At 39.0% G+C, this 24415-nt stretch overlaps 1 protein-coding gene across 29 annotated transcripts in view; it reads left to right on the top strand.

Moving 5' to 3' along the window:
• The window catches only part of ESCO1 (establishment of sister chromatid cohesion N-acetyltransferase 1), a 93037-nt gene that overhangs the window by 27014 nt on the left and 41608 nt on the right, over positions 1–24415 (top strand). For all 29 annotated transcript variants that reach the window (XR_013525787.1, XR_013525788.1, XR_013525790.1 and 26 more), the window contains 4 exons: positions 3352–3466; positions 4906–4966; positions 6386–6500; positions 9513–9644. Coding sequence is in view for 21 of the 29 variants with exons in the window: in XM_078347866.1 (XP_078203992.1) it covers positions 3352–3466; positions 4906–4966; positions 6386–6500; positions 9513–9644 (423 nt within the window). In the remaining 8 variants the exon portion in view is untranslated. The remainder of the gene's footprint in view (positions 1–3351; positions 3467–4905; positions 4967–6385; positions 6501–9512; positions 9645–24415) is intronic.

Below are 24415 nucleotides of genomic sequence, written 5' to 3'. Positions count from 1 at the left end.
TTTAAAAAAAATTTTTCGATGGCCTCTCACTGTCCCTAGGCTGGAGTGCAGGGGCACGATCTCAGCTCACTGCAGTCTCTGCCTCCCAGGTTCAAACAATTTTCCTGCCACGCCTGGCTAAGTTTTTGTATTTTAGTAGAGACGGGGTTTCACCATGTTAGCCAGGATGGTCCTGATCTCCTGACCTCATTATCTGCCTGCCTGGGCCTCTCAAAGTGCTGGGATTACAGGCATGAGCTATTGTGCCCAGCCACTTTGGGAGGCCGAGGTAGTCGGATCACCTGACGTCAGGAGTTTAAGACCAGCCTGGCCAACATGGTGAAACGCCATCTCTACTAAAAATACCAAAATTAGCTGGGTGAGGTGGCAGGCACCTGTAATCCCAGCTACTCAGGAAGCTGATGCAGGAGAATTGCTTGAACCCAGGAGGTGGAGGTTACAGTCAGCTGAGATCACACCATGGCACTCTAACCTGGGGGACAGAACAAGAGGTGGTCTCAAGAAAAAAAAAATGATATCTATGGTTTGAAATTCCGGAATATTTCAAACATTTAGAATATGGCAGAGATTAACGTTACTCTCATGTCTGCCACCCAGATTTGACGAAAGTTAACATTAAAACAATTACTGAGGCCGGGCGCGGTGGTTCACACCTGTAATCCCAGCACTTTTGGGAGGCCAAGGCGGGCAGATCACGAGGTCAAGAGATCGAGACCATCCTGGCCAACACGGTGAAACCCCGTCGTTACTAAAAATACAAAAATATTAGCTGGGTGTGGAGGCGCACACCCGTAGTCCCAGCTACTGGGGAGGCTGACGCAGGAGAATTGCTTGAACCAGGGAGGTGGAGGTTGCAGTGAGCCAAGGTCACGCCACTGCACTCCAGCCTGGAGCCTGATGACAGAGTGAGACTCTGTCTCAAAAAAAAAAAAAAAAAAAATTACTGAAGATCCTTTAAAGTTAGAAAAGGTACATTATAGGTGTAGTTGAAGACTGCAACTCTTTATCCCATTTACCCTTCTTCCCACAGTTAAGTGTGCTCCTGAAGTGGGTGTGGATCTTTTGTTTTAATTTTTGTGATTTTATGTATATATAAATTCATAAAGAATACTTAACTTTGTGTTTTAATTTTTTACAAAAAATACTAACATATATATTTTTGTAACTTGGCTTAGTGTAATCAACATCATATTTGATACTTACTGATATGTGGGTATTTTAAAAACTGTAAAGGAATATACCACAAGTTTATCTTTTCCTCTATGAAAAGACTTTCAGTTTGGGCCAGGCACGGTGGTTCCTTCCTGTAAGCTGAGCTCTTTGTGATGTTGAGGTGGGAGGATCTCTTGAGCCCAGGAGTTTTAGATCAGTTTGAGCAACATAGTGAGACCGCATCTCTACAAAACAATTTAAAAATTAGCTGGAAGTGGTAATGTGTGCCTGTGATCCTAGCTACTTGGAAGGCCGAGGCAGGAAGATCTCTTGAGTCCAGGAGGTGGAGGCTGCAGTGAGCTGTGATCACGCTACTGCATTCCAGCCTGGGTAACAGAGTGAGACTCTGTCTCAAAAGAAAAAAAAAAGATTTTCACCTTTCAGATTGTTTCCAATTATTTTTCACCAATCTCAACAGTTTGACCCCAGTTGCAGAGCGATCAGGAAATGTGGTAACCGTATCAGTTCAGGACATATTTGAGTGCCTGCTATTTCAAGGTGCTGTACTAGGGCTATAGAAAATGTGTAGGTTTCCTGCCCTTAAGGAATTTTCATTTCCATTTCCCTGAGATGGCCACTGTTGATGGAGTTTGGAGTAATTTTCTTTTGTTATTTACTAATTCAGTATCTGCTTTGGCAAGGTTGTGAATTAGAGGTTATTGGGAATAAAAAGGTAAATATAATATGGTTCTTGCTTTTAAGAGTTGTAGGTAAGTCAGACACAAATAACTAATTGAAAATAAACAATGACAAGCATATGAAAGAGTTAGACAAAGTAGATGAAGAACAGCTAGGGAAGATTGGGAAAGGCTTTATAGAAGAGAGGCAATGACTTGAATTTATACAGAGGAAAGGTGTTCTAGATCAGCACTATCCAGTAGGAATATAAGTGAGCCACATGCATGATTTAAAATTAGTGTAGCCACATTAATGGAGTAAAGAGAAATAGGTAAAATTAATTTTAGTATCTTTTACTTAACCTATTATAAAAATACTATCATTTCAACATGCAATCGGTTTTGACAATTATTAATGACATATTTTATTCTTTTCTGTATGAGTGCATAAGTTTTGTTTTCTTTTTCTTTTCTTTTTTTTTGAGACAGTCTCTCACTGTTGCCAGGGCTAGAGTGCAGTAGCGTGATCTCAGCTCACTGCAACCTCTGCCTCCTGGGTTCAAGCAATTCTCCTGCCTCAGCCTCCTGAGTAGCTGGAATTACAGGTGCCTACCACCATGCCCAGCTAATTTTGGAAGGCCTATTTTTAGGAGAGTCAGGGTTTCACCTTGTTGGCCAGGCTGGTCTTGACGTCCTGACTGTGATTCATCCACCTTGGCCTCTCAAAGTGCTGGGATTATAGGCGTGAGTCAGTTGGAATGCAGTGGTGCTATTCCGGCTCACTGTAACCTCCGCCTCCCGGGTCCAAGTGATTCTCCTGCCTCAGCCTGAGTAGCTAAGATCATAGGCGCCTGCCACCATGGCTGGCTAATTTTTGTATTTTTAGTAGAGAAGAGGTTTTACCATGTTGGTCAGGCTGTCTCGAACTCCTGATCTCAAGTGATCCACCCGCCTTGGCCTTACAAAGTGCTGGGATTACAGATGGAGCCACTGCACCTGGCCAGATGATTAGGTTTGCAAAATCTGATGTGATTTGTGCTTTCGACACATCTCAAATGATACCACGTTTTAAGTGCTCACTAGTTAGATGTGGCAGTGATGACCATATTGGACATCATAGTCTAGACAGACAAAACTCAGAAAAAGGGTATAGAGCCAGGAAATTATTGAATATATCTGTGAGAGAGGTATTTCCTTTTTTTGAGATGGAGTCTCACTGTGTTCAGGCTGGCTTCAAACCCCTGGGTTTAAGGGATCCTCCGGCCCTTTAGTGACCCTTCTCAGTAGCCGGGACAACAGGCATGCACTGCTGTACCCTGCTTGTTTTTAAATTTGGCCTGAAGCCTAATAATGGGCCCTGATGCTGAGAGGGTAGCTTGTGGCAAGATCATGGGGAGACTTCATGTCTGTACGAACTACTACAAATAATATCTTAAATTTTTTTGGTATGCTCAAATTTACTGTAAGTGTATTTAGATAAAACCCAAAGTTGTTATAAAATTTTTGAATTATATGTGTTCAGAATTTCAGCCAGTGTTTGGAATCCAAGCTAGAAAACAATTCAGTGGAAAATGTTACTGCTGTTTCAACTCTGCTCAGTCAAGCAAAAATTGAAACAAGAGAGAATAAATTTCCAGGTAATACTTTGGAAATGTTATTTGAATTTCATAGTCTTCAGTGATATTTTTGTCAGTATTACAGATAATGTTGTCATATACCAAATAGGCTTGTTACATTCTTTTTAACCATTGCTGTATTTTTCAAATGTGATTATCATGATGATCATTCTTTCAGAATTACTTCTATTAATTGGTTTGTTTAAAGTGCTACCCTTTGACTCCCTACTAGAAGTTCTTTTGTTTTTTTAAACTTTTCTTTTGTGACTTACTCTCCATAAGTGTTCCTTAATGAAGTGCATAAAATAGTGGTAGCAGCTTGTTTCTTAAGTACTTTATTATTTGTGCTTTACCATTTCAGGTTCTTATCTTTAACCCTTTGCTTCCTTATCTACTCAGTTTGCCATCTCAATGATCCTATCTCTAAATTAAGGATTTAATACATGCTGCAAATTGTCCATTTATATAAGAGCTTTAGTTTTGGAATCTTGTGAACTTTTTTTTATAATGTATTATTTGGGCCAGGCAAGGTGGCTCACGCCTGTAATCCCAGCACTTTGGGAGGCCTAGGGGGACGGATCACTTAAGGCCTGGAGTTCGAGACCAGCCTGACCAAAATGGTGAGATTCCCCATTTCTACTTACTTAAAAATACAAAAAAATAAGTAGCCAGGCATGGTGGTGCATGCCTGTAATCTCAGTTACTTGAGAAGCTGAGTCAGGAGAATCGCTTGAACCTGGGAGGTGGAGGTTGCAGTGAGCCGCGATTGCGCCACTGCATTCAAGCCTGGGTGACAGCGAGATTCTGTCTCAAAAAACCTAAAGAAAAAAAAATTATTTGAAGCGTTGGATGAGGATTTCTCACTTATATTGGATGAGACACCAGAGGATATAGAAAAGAAATCTCTAATTCCTCTTGTTTTTCGGCTGAAGGTAAGGTATACGTGGAGCAAAATATTGAGTTCAGATAATTGCTGCCATTGCCTGTCATTTAACTATTTCTGTTAGTGAGGGAAGAGTGTGGTATAAATATTTATTCATTAGAAAATAGGATGGGTTGGTTATTGCTTTTTTTATCATTCTAATTAAAATTCCAGAGACCATCTTTTTTTAAAAAAATAAAAAACAATGTTTTCATTTATTTCTACTTAGAGATTCTATAATTATGTAGGCATTGAAACAGTTTTCTTAATATTTGGTCCTAATAATTGTTGGTTAGAGGTAAACTAATCTACCATTAGATCTCTTTGCAGCTTTGTAATCTGAGTATCGGACAGCCTTCCTGCCTTTTCTCTGAACAGTATCTAGGAAGGAGGGTCCTAATTGTATCAGATCGTCTTTATTAAAAATAAATCATTTAATGGATTGAGTTTTTTTTCTTTATGTATAATGATTTTACCCATTAGATAGAAACCTAATATGAAACTTAATACATAACCCACCTTCTTGATTAAATTACAGGTTCAGCTCCCCAACAGCACAGTATTCTCAATAACCAGACATCTAAAAGCAGTGCTAGCAGGTAAGGTGTTAATTAAATTTTAGAGCTTAAGGATTTTTGCTTACAAGTTTTGAGTTCAGGGTATTCTTCCTTAAAAAGTTATGCTAGTAACCCTCAGTTTACCTACAGATTCTCTTTTCATTACAAGTTTTTCTATGCCTATACATACTGTTTACTATTGACATCTTTCCTACCTTACTACCTCATTCTTTTTTTTTTTTTTTTTTTTTAAGAGTTGGGGTCTTTCTCAGTTACCCAGGCTGGAGTGCAGTGGTACAGTCACTGCACCCTTGAACTCCTGGGTTCAAGTGATTCTTCTGCCTCAGCCTCCTATGTAGCTAGGACTATAGGTGTGTGGCACTATACCTGGATAATTTTAAAAAATTCTTTTTAAGAGACAAGGTCTTGCTATGCTGTGAATGCTGACCTTGAACTACTGGCCTCAAGTGATTCTCCCACCTTCGCCTCTCAAATCTCTGGGATTACAGGGGTGAGCCACAGTATCTGGCAGCTGCCTTATTATTTTAAATTCTGCGTTAGATTTCATTGTGTGACTTTTCCGTGGTTTAACAGCTCTATACTTTATGCACATTTTGGATATTTCTAGTCTATTTCTATCCAGAAAAGAAAAAAAAAATTCCTATGATAAACACATACCTTTGCTCGCTTGGGTGTCTGTATCTCATAGCTGTATAACTTATCCTGCATTGCCAAACTTTCCTCCAAAGTGTTTGGGCCTGTCTCAACAGTATTTGAGAATGCCCTTTTCCCTAGACTTCTAGAAATACTGGGTATTAGCAACATGTAAGAATGTTTTAAGTAAGATTAAAAGATTTTTGTTTGGCTGGGTGCAGTGGCTCACGCCTGTAATCCCAGCACTTTGGGAGGCTGTGGTGGATGAATCACTTGAGGTCAAGAGTTCGAGACCAACCTGGCCAACATGGTGAAACCCCATCTTTACTAAAAATAGAAAAATTATCTGGGTGTGATGGCACATTGCCTGTAGTCCCAGAGGCTGAGGCATGAGAATTTTATTTTAACTTGGGAGGCGGAGGTTGCAGTGAGCTGATTGCAACACTGCACTCCAACTGGGTGACAGAGGGAGACTCTGTCTCAAAAAAAAAAAAAGCTTTCTGTTTTCTTTTTAATGTCAGAATTAAATAGATCTGACTTATTTTGCCTTTCAGATGAACAACAAACAGTATTTAGTACAAACTAGAATGACTTAGATAGCTAAAACTATAAAACTTAAAAGCATATTCAGATATAATGTTGCAGGTTTTGTTTTTGTTTTTTTACTGGAAATTAGTAAAAGGTTTTTCTCCCTCTCTTGAAGTAGAAATTTATCAGTGTTGTGTAGAAAATAAGTTATTTTTCCCCTCCAGTGATTTCAAATGATTTGGATCTATAACATTTAATAATTTTATTTTATTTTTTAAGGGAGACACCACGAAATAATTCTTTGCCTAAGTATAATTCCCATTTGGAGATAACAATTCCAAAGGACTTGAAATTAAAAGAAGCAGAGAAAACTGATGAAAAACAGTTGATTATAGTAAGTATATGACTTGACCATTTTGGTTAATTGTTGTTAGAAGCATCTTAGTATATTTTGTGTTGCTGTAATACGATACCTGAGGTTGGTAATTTTTATAGAAAAGAAGTTTATTTGGCTTATGGTTCTGTGGGCTGGCATCTGCATCTGATAAGGGTCTCAGATTGCTTCACCTTACATATGAAAGCAGAAAGAGAGTGAGCTCCTGTGCAGAGAGACCATGTGGTAAGGGAGGAAGCAAGAGAGAGAAACCAAAAAGCCAGACTCTCTTAATGCTGCTCACCCCAACAGGAGAGCATTGAGGGCATTAACCTGTTTGTGAGGGATTCACCTCCATGACCCAGACACATCTCACTAAGTCCTACCTCCAAACATTGTCACATTGGAGATCAGATTTCCATGTAAGTTTTGGTGGAGACAGATCGTACCAAAATCATAGCCGCATTGTATTTATACAAGGTATTAAAGAACAAATTCATTATTGCCAAAGAGCCTTTTTGTCATAATAAATTTTATTGTGGAAAATATTTCTGGTATTATTACAACCCCTTTCTCAAATAGTGAGTCTGTCTTGTAATAATAATTGTTGTTATACTTCTAGTTTTATAACAAATTATGATACTTTATTTCACATCCGTTACTTCCTTAGATTTGTCATTTGATCACTACCTTCTTTCAGTAGTTAATTTAAATGTTGAGATAACATGGAACTTAATGCATAAAATGATTTTACATATATTATTGTAGTATACATTATTATTTTAAAATTACATTTTAAGTTACAGGAAGATAAATTGGAAAAGAGGAGGTATTTTGATTGATTAAAAATCTAACTTGAATGAGTAAATATAAAAAAATTAAGGTACCCAGAGTACTAGGAATGTTTAATGTAGTTCCAGTTAACGTAATCAGTAAGTTTTCTTTTTTTTTTTTTTTTTAAGGTAGGGTCTCACACTCTGTTACCCACGCTGGAGTGCAATGGCACTCCAGCAGGAACTGCAGTTGACTGCAGCCTCAACCTTCCAGTTCAAGTGATCCTCTCACCTCAGCCTGCTAAATAGCTGGGACTAAAAGACATGTGTCACCACACACAACTAATTGTTATATTTTTTTTTCTTTTTTGAGATGGAGTCTCACTCTGTCCCCCAGGCTGGAGGCAGTGGCCCAGTCTTGGCTCACTGTAGCCTCTGCCTCCTGGTCTCAATCCCTTCTGTCTCAGCCTCCCAAGTAGCTGGGACTACAGGCGCATGCCGCCATACCTGGACCTGGCTAATTTTTGTATTTTAGTAGAGATGGGGTTTCACCATGTTGGTCAGGCTGGTCTCAAACACCTGACCTCAGGTGATCCACCCACCTTTGCCTCCCAAAGTGCTGGGATTACAGGTGTGAGCCACTGCGCCAGGCCATAAAATTTTTTTGTAGGGATGGGATTTCTTGCCTAGGCTTTCCTCCCACCTTGAAATACCTTAATATCTACAAACTAGGAAAAAACTGAAGAGTACAGACTTTTTTGTTTGCTTGTTTATTTTGTGTTTTTGAGATGAAGTCTTGCTCTGTCACCCAGGCTGGAGGGCAGCGGTGCAATATTGGCTCACTGTAGGCTCTGCTTTTTGGATTCAAGCAATTCTCCTGCCTCAGCCACTGAGTAGCTGGGTTTACAGGAGCCCACCAGCATGCCTGGCTATTTTTTATATTTTTAGCAGAAATGGGGGTTTCACTATGTTGGTCAGGCTGGTCTCGAACTCCTGACCTTGTGATCTGCCTGTCCCAGCCTCCCAAAGTGCTGGGATTACAGGCTTGAGCTACTGCGCCCAGCCCCCCAGACTTTTAAGACATTAAAAAATGGAGTGGGCTAGGTGTGGTGGCTCACACCTCTAATCCCAGCACTTTGGGAGGCTGAGGCAGGTGGATCACCTGATGTGAGGAGTTCAAGACCAGCCTGGCCAACGTGGCAAAACCTCGTCTCTATTAAAAAATATAAAAATTAGCCAGATGTGGTGGCGGGTGCCTTTAATCCCATCTACTTGGGAGGCTGAGGCAGGAGAAGTGCTTGAACCCAGGAAGTAGAGGTTGTAGTGAGCAGAGATCGTGCCACTGCACTCCAGCCTGGGTAACAGAGTGAGACTCTGTATGGCACTATGGCTCACACCTGTATTCCCAGCACTTTGGGAGGCTGAGGCAGGTGGATCGCTTGAGCTCAGGAGTTCTAGACTAGACTGGCAACATGATAAAACTCTCTCTCTACAAAAAATATAAAAACTAGCCAGGTGGCTGGGTGTGGTGGGTCACGCCTGTAATCTTAGCATTTTGGGAGGCCAGGACGGGCAGATCACCTGAGGTCAGGAGTTCAAGACCAGTCTGGCCAACATGGTGAAACCGCATCTGTACTAAAAATACAGAAACTTAGCCAGGTGCAGTGGCATGCTTCTGTAATCTCAGCTATTAGGGAGGCTGAGGCAGGAGAATGGCTTGAACCTGGAAGGCGGAGGCTGCGATGAGCAGAGATTGTACCACTGCACTCCAGCCTGTGTGACAGAGCAGGACCTCATTTCAAGACGAAAACAAACAAAAATTAGTCAGACATGGTGACGCATGCCTGTAGTCCCAGCCTGGGTGACACACAATGAGACCCTCTATTAAAAAAAAAAAAATACAGTCTATAAAACATTTAATTCTCTAGCAGTATAATTATTGCAAATATGCAATATATGTTCTCATTCATAGAGTAGTTCCTATTTAGAGTTTTAGGACAAAGTTTGTAATGTTAAAGCCATTTCTCACTTTTTAAAAAATTGTTATATGCTGTGGATCAGGTTACTAAAATGGAAACATTTCTTAATAAAATTATATACCGATTTCAGAGATTAACATGTTATTCTTAGTAAATAGGACTGAATGTTATTCATTGTAGATTAAACAATCTCACTTTATGCTCAAGTTACAGCCTTAGAGGCTGATATTCTGTAATAGCTCTTTTGGGAGGAAAATAACTTTTGTGTTTTTTGTAAATAGGATGCAGGACAAAAAAGATTTGGAGCAGTTTCTTGTAATGTTTGTGGAATGCTGTATACAGCTTCAAATCCAGAAGATGAAACACAGCATCTGCTTTTCCACAACCAGTTTATAAGTGCTGTAAAATATGTGGTAAGTGGAATTTGTGAATTCTAAAATGCAAAAGTCAGATAAGGTCAGTCTCTAAATGAGATGAACTGCCAAATTTAAATCACTGAAAAATTTATGTTTTTAAGAGATAATAATATGTACAAAGCACATGTAGTATGTATACTGGCTTATTAAAAACAAAGCCAAACAAAAACACCTAATTTATTCTGACTGGTTTATGTTGTAGAATTTTTAATTTAAATTTTACTATTCTAAAGTAGTGATTATACTTGACAGAAGTAATGCTATTTAACTTGTATGTTTTTTTAAAAAAATTTCCTTTGATAAGATAATAATTACTATTGATAAATCTATTTAATATTTATATTTATTGGCACAATTTTATATTTGGGGATTGATTGTGATAGATACTACACCAACAGGTTGGGAATTTCCATTACCTTCTCTTTGTTATCGTGAGGGTTTTTATAAGACTAAAAAAGAAAAATTCTAGAAAATTAAGACCTCAGAATTTGTAGTATACTTTAAAAAAAGAAGAAATTCTCACAGAGTAAATCTGTTTTAGTACAAAATTTATTTTTTAATGTAAGTGCATTTTAGGCATAATGGATATTATTTAATATTTGTGGAAATAGCAAAAATTTTTCGCAATTTTGAACCATTTCAGATATCTTGTGAAAATAGTAATTTAATTGAATTGCTGTTTACCCATATCTGAAATGGAATCTCTTTTTAATTGTATACATGTTACCTTCAGTACTGTACACTCACATTAATAAGACCTCCAGGATATCTGAACTGAGATCACCAATTCATTTCATATAAGCCTTTATATAGGTACCAGATACTGGATTATTTAAAGGTCTTTATTGGCTTCCATTAAATTCATATGCTTGTATTAATATTTACCTTTGGTTGAGGGATTTGTATTCATTTTTTCATTCATCCAGCTACTTCTACCCAGGATAGGGTGAGTTTTTACTTGTTTGGTTTTCTACCTGTGGTCATCCTTTACATTTCTTACTTCATCTCACTTTTCCACACACTCCCTCCTACCACTTCACCAAATATAGGGTGAGTCGACATAGAATTATCTATAGCTAGGTATTGTTTTATCATTTGAAATTTTTACTTTTTCAATTTGACCATGTTACTATCCTTGCATTCTCAAAAGAAAAATAGTCCTATCAGGTTGCTAAATTGTAGAATACTTCTAGGACAAAAATAGTTCAGTATATTTTATATACAAACCTGGTAGAGAAAGTTGCTTCAAGTAAACTCTACTCAGTAGTGTACATTATTTAATTCTGGTGATCATTTAGTTTTCCTAAAATTATAAAAAGATTAGGTTTCAAAATCTTAATTCTTCACTTTAAGGAAAATTCTTAATTTCTGAGAGGAACAGTAAATGAATCAATCAGTCAGGAAATAGGTGCTCTGCTTTTCCAGGGTGCCAAGGAAAGTTGATTTATGGAACAAGGTGAAGTCATCGTCTTCCAGACAAATTCTGGCTCTCTTGCAAAGCTGCAAAGCAATGTAGCAAACTAGGGAAGATTGTTTCCTGCCCCAGCCAACCCCTCCTCCAACACCCCTTGATGGGACAGAGCCATGGGTTTTTTTTGTTTTGTTTTGTTTTTTCATTTTTGAAAGAAGCTCAAGAGAAGGAATTGAGTTTAGCAGTTGGCCATCCTTTGGTGTTATCAAGGTCAATATTCTTATCTTTTGCTGTTTTCAAATGTAGGTATACATAGAGTCTAAGGAAGAGACTCTTCCAAACATTGTGGTATTTATTCTATAGTGTATAGAGAGAAGAAGAAAATGTACCTGTCTTAAAGTTGTTCTGCTGTGATCACAGTTCTAGATTTTGGTTTATGACATTAAAACATTCATTTGGCTTTCATTTTATATCTTTCTTTTTTTTTTTTTTTTTGAGATGGAGTCTTGTTCTGTTGCCCAGGATGGAGTGCAATGGTGCAATCTCGTCTCACTGCAACCTCTGCCTCCCAAATTCAAGCGATTCTCCTGCCTCAGCCTCCTGAGTAGCTGGGATTACAGGTGCCCGCCACCACGCCCGGCTAATTTTTGTTAGAGATGGGGTTTCCTCATGTTGGCCAGGCTGGTTTCGATCTCTTGACCTTGTGATCCACCCGCCTCGGCCTCCCAAAGTGCGGAGATTGCAGGGGTGAGCCACCTCACCCAGCCCCATTTTATATCTTTCATAGACATTAAGTACTCATAAATGCTTGACAAAATATCTAATTTTATGTAATGCCAATTTTATCTGTCTCTTGGTGAGAAGTATATAGAAGAAGTTATTTGGTGCTCTAGCATTAATTCATGTTAAATGGACAATATCAGGAACTGGAAATAAAGTTTTGTTCTACTTAAGACTAAAAATAGAATAAATTAGAAAAAAATTGTTTTACTTAAAAAAAAATTTTTTTTTTTTTGAGATGGAGTCTCACTCTATCACCCAGGCTGGAGTGCGGTGGCGTGATCTCAGCTCATGGGTTCAAGAAGTTCTCCTGTGTTAGCCTCCTGAATGGGGCTACAAATGCACGCCACCACACCCAGCTAATTTTTGTATTTTTAGTAGCAATGGCATTTCACCATATTGGTCAGGCTGGTCTCAAACTCCTGATTTCAGGTGATCCACCTACCTCAGCCTCTCAGAATGTTGGGATTACAGGCATGAATCACTGAACTTGGCCAAAATTTTAAATCAAACATTCTGTAGAAAATAAGATAAATACTTTTTACTTTGGGTAAAATTTTTTTCCAGGCAGATTAATAATCCAGTAACAATTGGAAATGGCTAAAAGTCCTACTTTCAAAAGGTTAAAATAATATTTAAACTATATAATCATAGTAAAAATTGATAACCATAGGGCCTATTTTTGTTTGAGTAAAATACTTGCTTTTTCTTTTCCTTATGTCTTATGTTCTCTTTGGTCTGTGGAAGGGAAGAGTAGGTAGATAATTTTTTCTTACTATATTTCATTTTACCCCATCTGGTTGGCTGATGTCATTTCAGGAAATGAATTTTATCTGACTTAGTAGAAGCTAGGAAGCAGCGGAGGCAACATGTGAAACCTCATCTGTGCAAAAAAAGGTTAGCTAGGCATGGTGACTTGCACCTATAATCCCAGCTTCTTGTGGGGCTGAGGTGGGAGGATTGCTTGAGCCCAGGAGGTTGAGGCTGCAGTGAGTCAAGATTGCACCACTGCAATACAGCCTGGGTAACAGAACAGGACCCTGTCTCAAACAAAACAAAACAAAACAAAAACAAAAACTCAAAATTACTCCAGTTTCCTTCCAGAACTAAGGTACTGTTCCCTGAAGGTGTGAAGGGGAAAGTAGGAGTTTTCTCCCCTGGTGTATTGAGCCATGTTGCCAGGCCAGGAAACTGGCAGAAACCTATCAGGAACCTCAGCTGTATTTTGAGCTTTTAGTAATGCTGAAGAACAATGTGTGGGTTCTTGGCAGAGAAAAACTTAATCTCTTTTTTCTGTATTGTTCTTAACTCCTTTGAATTAATTCACATCTGAGTGAGTGCTGTGTGGAGAACATTGTTCTCAGGGCTATGTAATATGCCCTTTCCTTCAAATTTAGGAACAAAGTCTGAAATAAATGAAAAGTTAACAGTAAAAGATTTAAGTAACCATTAAAGCAATGAATCAATATGAAATATTTAACTAAATAAATCATAAATTAGCTTTGCAACTTAGAAGTGATCAGAATGATTTGTTTTCATAGATGGGTAGGAGTTAAGATTTGATTTTTAAAATGAACATAGAAAGTCATCTGTGATTGCTAATAGTACAACTAAAGCAAGAGAAAGCTTAACATTTTGAGGAATAATGAGTAGATCTTTTTTACTGACTCAGGATTTTTGTGGATAACGAGACTAGAAAAATACTACGCCATCAAGTCAAATTGTGATACTTTGATTTTGAATGCTATATGGACTTTATTCTTTCTGTTCTTTTAAGTTTTGAAGACTCTTGAATGTTGTGAATGATACAAATTTAAATAACATTAAAACAGTATTTTGATGAAGTGTAGGGAGAGAAATAATAATTTAATGGCATTATGGAAAGTAGCACACGTATTAGATGTGTATAGTGCTGAATTACTATGACATTGGTAGAAATAGGAAAGAACATTGATGATGGGAAACTTTGAAGAAAGAATTGACAGATCTCTGATTGGCTACAGAGCTGTGCTATCCTGTGAAGTAGCTGCTAGGCTACATGAAATTTAAAATGCTGTTCTTCATTCATACTGTCCAGTGCTTAAAAGCCACACGTTGCTAGAGGCTACTGTATTAGGTATGTAGATATAGAATGTTTGTATCATCACACGCACAGTTCTCTTGGATAGTGCTGTTACAGAAAACTGAGGAAAGAAGTTACATGTGATTAAATTTTTGATTTGGGGAAACCATGATCCAGTAACTCTTACTTAACCTTTAATTGTTTTTCGTGTGAAATTTGACTGCATATAATTTAATTCTGCATACTTTTTCTTTATTCCTTTTCAAGATGATTAGAAAAAAGAGGAAACTGGGCATTAGAAAAAAAGAAGTGAATAGTAGAGCAGGAGTAGAGTCTTTTTCTGGATTTTTAAATTTTATTTTTATTTTGAGTCTGGATCTTAGTCTGTTGTTCAGGCCAGAGTGTAGTGGCACAATTATAGCTCACTGCGGCCTCAAACTCTTGGGCTCCAGCAATCAATCCTCCCATCTCAGCCTCCTGAGTATCTGAGACTACAGGTGTGTGCCACCATGCGTGGCTAATTTTTTTTTTTTTTTTTTTTTTTGTAGAGACAGAGTTTCACCATGTTGCCCAGACTGGTCTTGAACTCCTGAGCTCAACCTGTCTGCCTGCCTTGAGTTCCCAAAGTGCTGGGATTATAGGCGTGAGCCACTGTGCTCAGCCTATTTTATTTTTTTTTGAGACAGGGTTTTTCTGTGTTGCCCAGGCTAGAATGCAGTGGTGTGATCATAGCTGATTGTAACCTCAAACTCCTGGGCTCAAACAATTTTCCTGTCTCAGCCCCATGAGTAGCTGGGACTATAGGCTCAGCCACCAGGCCTGGCTAATTTTTTTTTTCTTTTGAGACAGTATCTTGCTCTGTCACCTAGACTTTAGTGCAGTGGCACAATCATGGCTCACTTCAGCCTCAACCTCCTAAGTGCAAGTGATCTTCCTGACTCAGTCTCCCGAGTAGCTGGAACTACAGGCAAGTGCTTCCACACCTGGCTAATTGTTAAATTTTTTGTAGAGATGGGCTTTTGTTGTGTTGCCCAGGCTGGTCTTGAACTCCTGGGCTCATGTGATCCTTTTGCTTTGTCCTCCCAAAGTGTTGGAATTAATGGACATGAGCCACTGTTCCCTGGCCCCTGGCTAATTTTTTAATTAGTTTGTAGAGACAACAGAGTCTTGCTGTGTTGTCTAGGCCGGTCTTGAACTTGTGGCCTTAAGTGATCCTTCTGCCTCAGCCTCCCAAAATGATAAGATTATGGGTATGAGCCACCACAGTTAGCCTAGACCTGTTTTAGATGCACAACAAAATTGAGCAGGTAGTACAGAGAGTTCCCATATAGTCTTTGATTCCACATGTGCATAGCCTCCCTTACTGTCAGCATCCCTTATCAAACTGGTACATTTGTTATAATTGGTGAACCTACATTGACACATCATTATTTCCCAGAGTCCATATTTTATATTGAGATTTACTTTTTTTGTTGTATATTTTATGGGTTTTGACAAATGTAGCATAGTTGCACTGTGCTAAAAATTCTCTCTACTCTGCTTATTTATCCCTTTTCCTACCTTAACCCCTACCAACCACTGGTCTTTTTAATGTCTCCATAGTTTTACCTTTTCTAGAATGTCAGAGTTGGAATAATACAGTATGTAGCCTTTTCTGATGGGCTTGTTTCACTTAGTAATATTCACTTAAACTTCTCTTATGTCTTTATTTACTTAGTTTGAGATGAAGTCTTGACCTGTCACACAGGCTGGAGTGCAGTGGCATGATCTCTGCTCACTGTAAACTCCATCTCCCGATTCAAGAGATTCTCCTGCCTCAGCCTCCTGAGTAGCTGGGACTACAGGCATGCGCCACCACACCTGGCTAATTTTTTATTTTTTATTTTATTTAATTTTTTTTGAGACGGAGTCTCGCTCTGTCACCCAGGCTGGAGTGCAGTGGCGCGATTTCTGTTCACTGCAACTTCCACTTCCTGAGTTCAAGCAGTTCTCTGCCTCAACCTCCCACATAGCTGTGACTGCAGTTGTGCGCCATCTCGCCCGGCTAATTTTTGTATTTTTAGTAGAGACGGGGTTTCACCATGTTCGCCATTGCTAGTTTCGAACTTCTGACCTCAAATGATCTATCTGCCCTGCTTGGCTTCCCAAAGTGTTGGGATTCTAGGCATGAGCCACCACGCCTGGCCTAATTTCTTATTTTTAGTTTTTTAGTAGAGATGGGGTTTCACCATGTTGGCTAGGATGGTCTCGAATTCCTGACCTCAAGTGATCCACCTGCCTTGGCTTCCCAAAGTGCTGTGATTACAGGCGTGAGTCATTATGCTGGGCGTCCCTGTCTTTTTATGATTTTGTTAGCCCATTTCTTTATAGCTCTGTCTGATATTCTATTGTCTGGATGTATCACAGTTTATTCATTCACCTACTGCAGGATATCTTGGTTGCTTCAAAGTTTGGCATTTATGAATAAAGCTACTGTGTATAGGTTTTTGTGCGGACATACTTTCAGTTCTTTCTGGTAAATGCCAAGAAACTTGATTGCTGGATCATATGGTCAGAGTGTGTTTAGTTTTGTAAGAAACTGCCAGACTTTGTTCCAAAGTTGCTGTGTCGTTTTGCATTTCTACCAGCAATTAATGAGAGTTTGCCTTGCTTCATATCCTCACCAGCATTTGGTGTTATCAGTGTTCTGGATTTTGGCCTTTCTAATAGGCTTATAGTGGTATGTTACTGTTTTAATTTGTATTTTCCTATTAATATATGGAATATCTTTTCATATTTTCCATTTGTGTATCTTAGGTGAGGTCCTTTGCCCGTTTTAATTTATTTTATTTTTTAATTGGGCTGTTTTCTTATTGAGCTGTAAGAGTTCTTTGTATATTTTGGGCAATCGTTTTTTTATCAGATATTTCTTTTGTAGATATTTTCTCCCAGCCTGTGCCTTGTCTTCTCATTCTCTTAACAGTATCTTTTTCAAAAGAAATTTTAAAAAAAAAGATGGAAATGGAGTGTTGGTGTGTCATCCTAGCTTGCCTCAAACTCCTGGATGCAAGTGATCCACCTGCCTTAGCCTCCCTAAAGTACTAGATGACCAGCAAGAACCACCATGCCCAGTCCCAGAAATACTTTTTTATTATACACTTTTTCTTTTTTGAGACAGGGTCTTGCTCTGTCTGTCACCCAGGCTGGAGCGCAGTGGTGTGATCACTGCTCATTGCAGCCTTGATCTCTTGGGCTCAAGCAATCTTCCTGTGTTAGCCTTCCTAGTAGCTGGGACCACAAGTGTACACCACTATGGTAGACTAATTTTTTAATTTTTTGTAGAGATGAGGTTTCCCTATATTGCCCAGGTTGGTCTCAAACACCTGGGCTCAATCAGTTCTCTTGCTTCTGCCTTCCATTGTGTTGGTATTACAGGCATGAGCCACCATAGGTAACCAATAGTATCTTTTAAAGAGCAGACATTTTAAATTTTAATGAAGTCCAGTTTATCAGTTATTTCTTTCATGTATTGTGCCTTTGTTATTCTTAAAAAGTCATTGCCATGCCCAGGGTCATCTAGGTTTTCTTCTATGTTATCTTATATTTCTGCATTTTATGTTTAGATCCATTTTGAGTTAATTTTTGTGAGGGATGCAAGGTCTGTGTTTAGATTATTTTTACATGTAGATGTCCAGTTCAGCATCATTTGTTGAAAGGCCATCTTTTCTTCATTATATTGCCTTTGCCGTTATATCAAAGTTGAGTTGACTATTTTTATGAGTCTGTTTCTGAGGTCTCTGTCCTGTTTCACTGATCTGTTGTTTCACCAATACTACTGTATTAGTCTGTTCTCATGCTGCTATAAAGAACTGCCTGAGACTGGGTAATTTATAAAGGAAAGAGGTTTAATCAACTCACAGATCTGCATGGCTAGAGAGGCCTTAGGAAACTTAACAATCATTGCTGAAGGGGAAGGAAACAACCTTCTTCACATGGTGGCAGGAGAGAGAAGTGCCAAGCAAAGGGGGAAAACCCCTTATAAAACAGTCAGATCTTGTGAGAACTCACTATAACAAGAATGGCAGCATGGGGGTAACTACCCCCATGATTCAATTACCTCTTACCGAGTTGCTTCCATGACATGTGGGAATTATGGTAACTACAATTTAGGATGAGATTTGGTTGGGGACACAGCCAAACCATATCAATCACATTGTCTTGATAACTAGCTGTATAGTAAGTTTTGGAATTGGGTAGTGTCAGTCCTCCAGCTCCAACTTTGTTGTTCTCCTTCAATTTTGTGTTGGCTGTTTTGGGTCTTTTCCCTCTCAATATGAATGTTAGAACCAGTTTGTCAACATCTACAAAATAGGTTGCTGGGATTTTTATTAGGATTGCATTGGATCTGTAGATTAAATTAAGAAGAACTGACCTTTTGACAATATTGAGTCTTCCTATCTGGTTTTGTAAATTTTTATTGTAGGACATTGTGTGTGAAGGGACAGTAGATACTGAAATACATATCCTTTCCCTTGCCCACGAGAGCTTTCTCTTTCTTTTGTCAGTTAACTATGGTGAGGGGCTGATTGCTTAGATCATTGAATTGGGTCAGGTCAGAGTTGGGTTTGAAGCTTCAGTTTTTTGTTCTGGTATTAGGTGTCTCTCTCTCCAGCTGAGATTGGGGATCTAAGCCCCATAGGACACTAGAACTCTATACATTTCAGCCCAACTGAGCAGTTGTAGCATGGGAGAGATAATTATTGGTGTATTTGGACTTGCTTCAGATTTCAGATTGCCTTGCCAGGCCACATAATTCTGGTTGATTTCTGCTTGTACCAGCAAGAGTCTTCTCCTTGTCCTCTATTGCAGGCTTGCTTGTTCACTCATGCTTCCAGACTTGGTCAACATATTAGGGTTAAGAATGGCTACTGGTCTCTGCTCACTTAGGAAGGGCTGGTTCTTCTCTGAAAATCAGTTCCTTTAGACATTTTGTTTCTACACCTTTTCAGTGTCTTTTTAAAACACATGCTTTTTCATTTATTGGGTGTTTTCTTACTATAATAGGTACAGTGATCTTTTGTGACCTTCTTTATTCTAATTGGGAGCAGAACTCCTAAAGATGTGCATTGTGAGACCATTTTTTCAGCAGCAGACTTGGTGGCTTTAATTTGAGAATAGAGTTTAAGTGGAATTTGGACTATGAGTCTTTTAAAATCATAAGCAATACTGATGAACTCAATGTATTTGGTAAGTCCAAATGACCTTTGAGATGAGATATACATCAAATAAAGTATTTATTGCTGGGAAATTGTTGCTACCAGTTGAAAAGGGGCTTAAGTAATATGTGAATCCTAATAAAGTGATTTTTTAGGATTCTTTAATATTTGAAGATGACAGAAGAGAAAAAGTCTCATAATTCTTCCCATTTGACTTTTTATTGGGTCTCACTCAGGTATATCTTATGAGAAATATTCATATAGTTGGTAAAGTTGAGATGTTATAGTAGAAGTTTACTTCATCAACATAACTGGAAAATTGGGTCAGTTAATAATAATAACTAAGTAGCTAAAAAGTTGATGGCTGTCGTTTCTTAACTGACCTAGTCATCCCAATTTTGTTGATTAAGTTGATGAGACTCTTCTCCTTGTCCTCTGTCTATTGCAGGCTTGCTTGTTCACTCATGCTTCCAGACTTAGTCAACATCTTAGGGTTAAAAATGGCTACTGGTCTCTGCTCACTTAGGAAGGGCTGTTTCATCTCTGAAAATCAGGTTATTTACACATTTTGTTTCTATACCTTTCAGTGTCTTTAAAAACACATGCTTTTTCATTTATCGGGTATTTTCTTATTACAATAGGTACAGTGATCTTTTGTGACCTCCTCCTCCTCCTCCTTTTTTTTTTTAAGGTAGTGCTCTGTTACCCAGTGGCGTGATCTTGGCTCACTGCAACTTCTGTCCTGTCTCCTGACACAAGAATTAAAGCAATTCTCATGCCTCAGCCTCCCAAGTAACTGGGATTACAGGCATGTGCCACCATGCCCAGCTAATTTTTGTGTTTTTAATAGAGACGGGGTTTCACTGCATTGGCCAGGCTGGTCTCAAGCTCCTGACCTCAGGATAACCTGCCTGCTTCAGCCTCCCAAAGTGCTGGGAATACAGGCATGAGCCTTTATCCTAATTGGGAGCAGAACTCCCAAAAATGTACATTGAGACCAACCTGCCAACATGGTGAAACCCCGTCTCTACTAAAAATACAAAAATTAGCCGGGTGTGGTGGTGTGTGCCTGTAATCCCAGCTACTTGGGAGGCTGAGGTATGAGAATCACTTGAATCCTGGAGGCAGAGGTTGCAGTGAACTGAGATTGTGCCACTGCACTCCAGCCTGGGAGACAGAGCAAGACTCCATCTGCAAAAAAAAAAAGTCTGCAGGTGTGTCATGTCAGGGTGGTTCCATCTAGCAGTTCAATAATGTCTTCATGAATGCTGGCCATTTCTCATTCAGCACTGTGCTGTCCTTAGTTTGTTGACTCTTGTGCTTCACAGTTGTAACATCATGGTCCTAAAGCAGATTTCTGTAGTCCAGATACCATATTCAGGTTCAAAGCAGGAATATTGGGTGGGATGGATACTCAAGTGGCTTTTTGAGGTTTGTTTTCTTTTTAGAGAAAACAAAAATTTAGAGGGCAGTTCTCTATTATGAAACAACCTTTACAAACAAGTTGTATCAAATGATTCTACTTCTAGGACCCTATCTTATGGAAATGCAGTTTTTGAGATCAGAATACTGGAGCTAAATGGTTAAAAGACCCAGACACATTGATACATCAGAAAACTCCATAGCTGTTAATGAGGAGAGAATAGATTTGTTTTTCTTTTCTCTTTTCTTTTTTTTCCGTCCTTCCTTGCTTCCTTTTTTCCTCCTTCCTTTCTTTTCCTTTCTTTCGACAGAGTTTTGCTCTTGTTGCCCAGGCTGGAGTGCAATAGCGGGATCTTGGCTCACTGCAACCTTGCAATCTCCACTTCCTGGATTCAAGCGATCCTCCTGCCTCAGCCTCCCAAGTAGCTGGAATTACAGGCATGTGCTACCACACCCGGTTAATTTTGTATTTTTAGTAGAGACAAGGTTTCTCTATGTTGGTCAGGCTGGTCTTGAACTCCCCACCTCAGGTGATCCTTCCACCTCAGCCTCTCAAAGTGCTGGGATTACAGCATGAGCTACTGCACCTGGCCATATTTCTTTCTTTGTTTCTTCCTTTCTTTCCTTTCTTTTTGAGACAGGGTCTTGCTCTTTTGGCCAGGCTGGAGTGCAGTGGTGCAATGAGCTCACTTTTGCCTTGAAGTCCTGGCCTCAGGGGATCCTCCTGCCTGAGTCTCCCAAGTAGTTGGGACTAGAAGCGTGTGTCACTATGCCTAGCTGATTATTTTATTTTTTGTAGAGATAAGTTCTTGCTTTGTTGCCCAGGTTTGTCTCAAACTTCTGGGCTTAAGGAACCTGCCTGCCTTGGCCTCCCAAAGTGCTGGAATTACAGATGTGAGCCACCAGGCCCAGCCAATTAAAAAAATTTTTTAATTATTTTTGAGATGGGTCTTGCTATGTTGGCCTGGTGGTCTTGAAATTCTGGCATCAAGCAGCCCTCTTGCCTTGCCCTCCCAGAGTGCTGGGATTACAGGCATGATCCACCACCCCTGGCCTTTTTATTTATTTTTTTGAGATGGGGGTCTTAACTTTGTTGCCCATACTGTAGTGCAGTGGCACAGTCATGGCTCATTGTAGCCTCGACCTCCCAGATTCAGGCCATCCTCCTGCCTCAGCCTCCTGAGTAGCTGGGTCTACAGGCATGTGCCACCACATTCAGCTAATTTTTTTCTTTCTTTGTAGAGACAAGGTCCCACTATGTTGCCCAGGCTGGTCTCAAACTCGTGGGCTCAAGCATTTGTCCCACCTTGGCCTCCCAAAGTGTTGAGATTACAGGCGTGAATCACTGCACCTGGCCTTCGTCTGTTTTTTAATTCATATCATTCCCACCACCAAGAATGCCATGCAGTTCTTATCTGTACCTTTCAAGCCCGGGGAAATACCCTCTTTTCTATGAGGGTATTTCTTTTATTCTTCTTTTTCTTTTATTCCTCTCTTATCCCAATAAGCGTTTTTTCTATCCTTCTTAAAACTATTTTAAAATATTTTATCATTTTACTTACCTTATTTTGCCTTTTTTTGTAGGTTCCTGCTTCAATTTGATAGCTGTCTTTTTTTTTTTTTTTTTTGAGAAATAAGATATACATTAAATATACATATTGATAGTAGGACAAATTTTAGATTCAGAAACATTGAAGTATAATAAAGCTTATTTTAGAATCAAGAAAAACTTTCAAGCGGATACTTTATTGCACCTGTATTAAAGACATTTGTATACTACATCTTTTTCCTGTTAGATTTGTAAGATTCTTGAGGTCAGTGTGACATTGTAAAAAAGAAAGCCTAAACTATAGAGATGTGGTTTCCTTTTTTTTTTAAGGTGAGATTTCACCATTTTGGTCAGACTGGTCTCGAACTCCTGACCTCAGGTAATCCACCTGCCTCAGCCTCCCAAAGTGCTGGGATTACAGGCATGAGCCACCGTGCCCGGCCACGATGTGGTTTCCTAGTGAGACACTTATTTGTATAACCACTGCAAATTAACTCTTTAGGTTTTTTTTTTTTTTTAATGTGAGCAATAACTAATATCTTAGGTGATAATTTTTTCTAGGCTTATTTATTTCTTAAACATTTATTAGTTGTTAACCTTGTTCTTAAAAATTATTATTAAAAAGATCTTTTATGTAAGTTTACAGATGAGTGTGAAGGACGATACATAAACATTTAAATAGTGTGAAAAATGCTACAGTAGTATTTTAGGATATACAGGATACTATTTAGAGCATAGAGCAAGGACATCTAACAGAGATTGGAAAAGTCAGGTTAATACTTAATAAATTCAGAAAGGATAAGTAGGAGTCCCTTGAGCTCAGAAGGATATAGAGCAAAGGCATATCAGGCCAAGGAAGCAAAGATCAGGCAAATATAAGTATTTTATCATAACTTGTGATTGTGTTGTGTTGGAAAAGCTGCAAGAGATAAGACTGAAAGAGGTAGGTGGGGTGGACCAGATCGTGAATGACCTTGTAAGGCATGAAGGCATTGAAGATATAAAAACCTAAACCAGCTGGGCACAGTGGCTCACACCTTTAATCCCAGCGCTTTGGGAAGTCAGGGTGGGAGGATCACTTGAGCTCAGGAGTTCCAGACCAGCCTGGGTGAAAATGTCTCTACAAAAAATAGAAAAATCACTTGGGTGATGGGGTGCATGCCTATGGTCCCAGCTACTTGGATAGCTTGAGCTTAGGAGGCTGAAGCTGCAGTGAACCATGATTATACCCTTGCACTCCATTGTGGGCGGCAGAGCGAGACCCTGTTTCAAAACAAACACCAAAATTTACTAAACTGACTAAAATGCTTTGTTGCTGTAATAATCAGAACTGTTATTTATTTAGTGTGTATTATTGTGCTAGGCCTTGTGGTCAACATTTGATAGTGTTTTCTCATTTAGCTTCTCAGTAGTTTTCTGTTGTTTTTGTTTTGGTGGAGGTAGTGTTTCGCCATGTTGCTTAGGCTAGTCTCATACTCCTGGGCTCAAGTGATCCTCCCTCCTCTACCTCTCAAAATGTGTATTATAGGTGTGAGCCACTGCACTAGGCCTGTAGTTGTTTTTATATCCATTTTATACATGAGGAAACCCAAGTTTTAGAGAGGTTAAGTAATTTGCCCAGAGCTGTACAGCTAGTAATTAGTAGAGTTTGCATTTGAGTCTTAGGTTTTCTGATTTTTGAAGTCCTCTTTACCACTGTGCTATACTGCCAGGATCAGTGGTTTGCATACATATACATGGTAGGTGGTCAATATATATTTTTTGAATTGAGAGAATTTTTTCATGTGTGTGTCACTTTCAAACTGGTAGTAATATCTAATATTTTTCAACACTTTGAAGTTCAATAAGGCCATATGGATTAGACACACATCTTTATCAGTATTTTTTTTTTAATTGAGATGGAGTTTCACTCTTGTTGCCCAGGCTGGAGTGCAGTGGTGTGATTTCAGCTCACTGCAACCTCTGTCTCCTGGATTCAAGTGATTCTCCTGCCTCAGCCACCCAAGTAGCTAGAACTACAGATGTGCGCCACCATGCCCAGCTAATTTTTGTATTTTTAGTAGAGACGGGGTTTCACCATGTTGCCTAGGCTGGTCTTGAACTCCTGACCTCAGGTGATCTACCCACCTTGGCCTCCCAAAGTGCTGGGATTGCAGGCATGCGCCACCACACCCAACCTATCAGTATTGTTAATACAGTATTATTTTTACTAAGAAGTATCCAAAACATGTATTTAAAATGAACTGCTTAGAATAGTTAAGTATATTAACATTTTCACTATTTTGTTTTATTAAAGTAGAAAAATGTAGGAAATACACATTAGCTGAATTTAAATACAGTTAACTGACT

The sequence above is a fragment of the Callithrix jacchus genome, chromosome 13 (genome assembly GCF_049354715.1).
Source record: "Callithrix jacchus isolate 240 chromosome 13, calJac240_pri, whole genome shotgun sequence".
Classification (NCBI taxonomy): Eukaryota; Metazoa; Chordata; class Mammalia; order Primates; family Cebidae; genus Callithrix; species Callithrix jacchus.
Note: the sequence above shows the minus strand (reverse complement) of the source record. Positions and strands in the feature narration are given on the sequence as shown.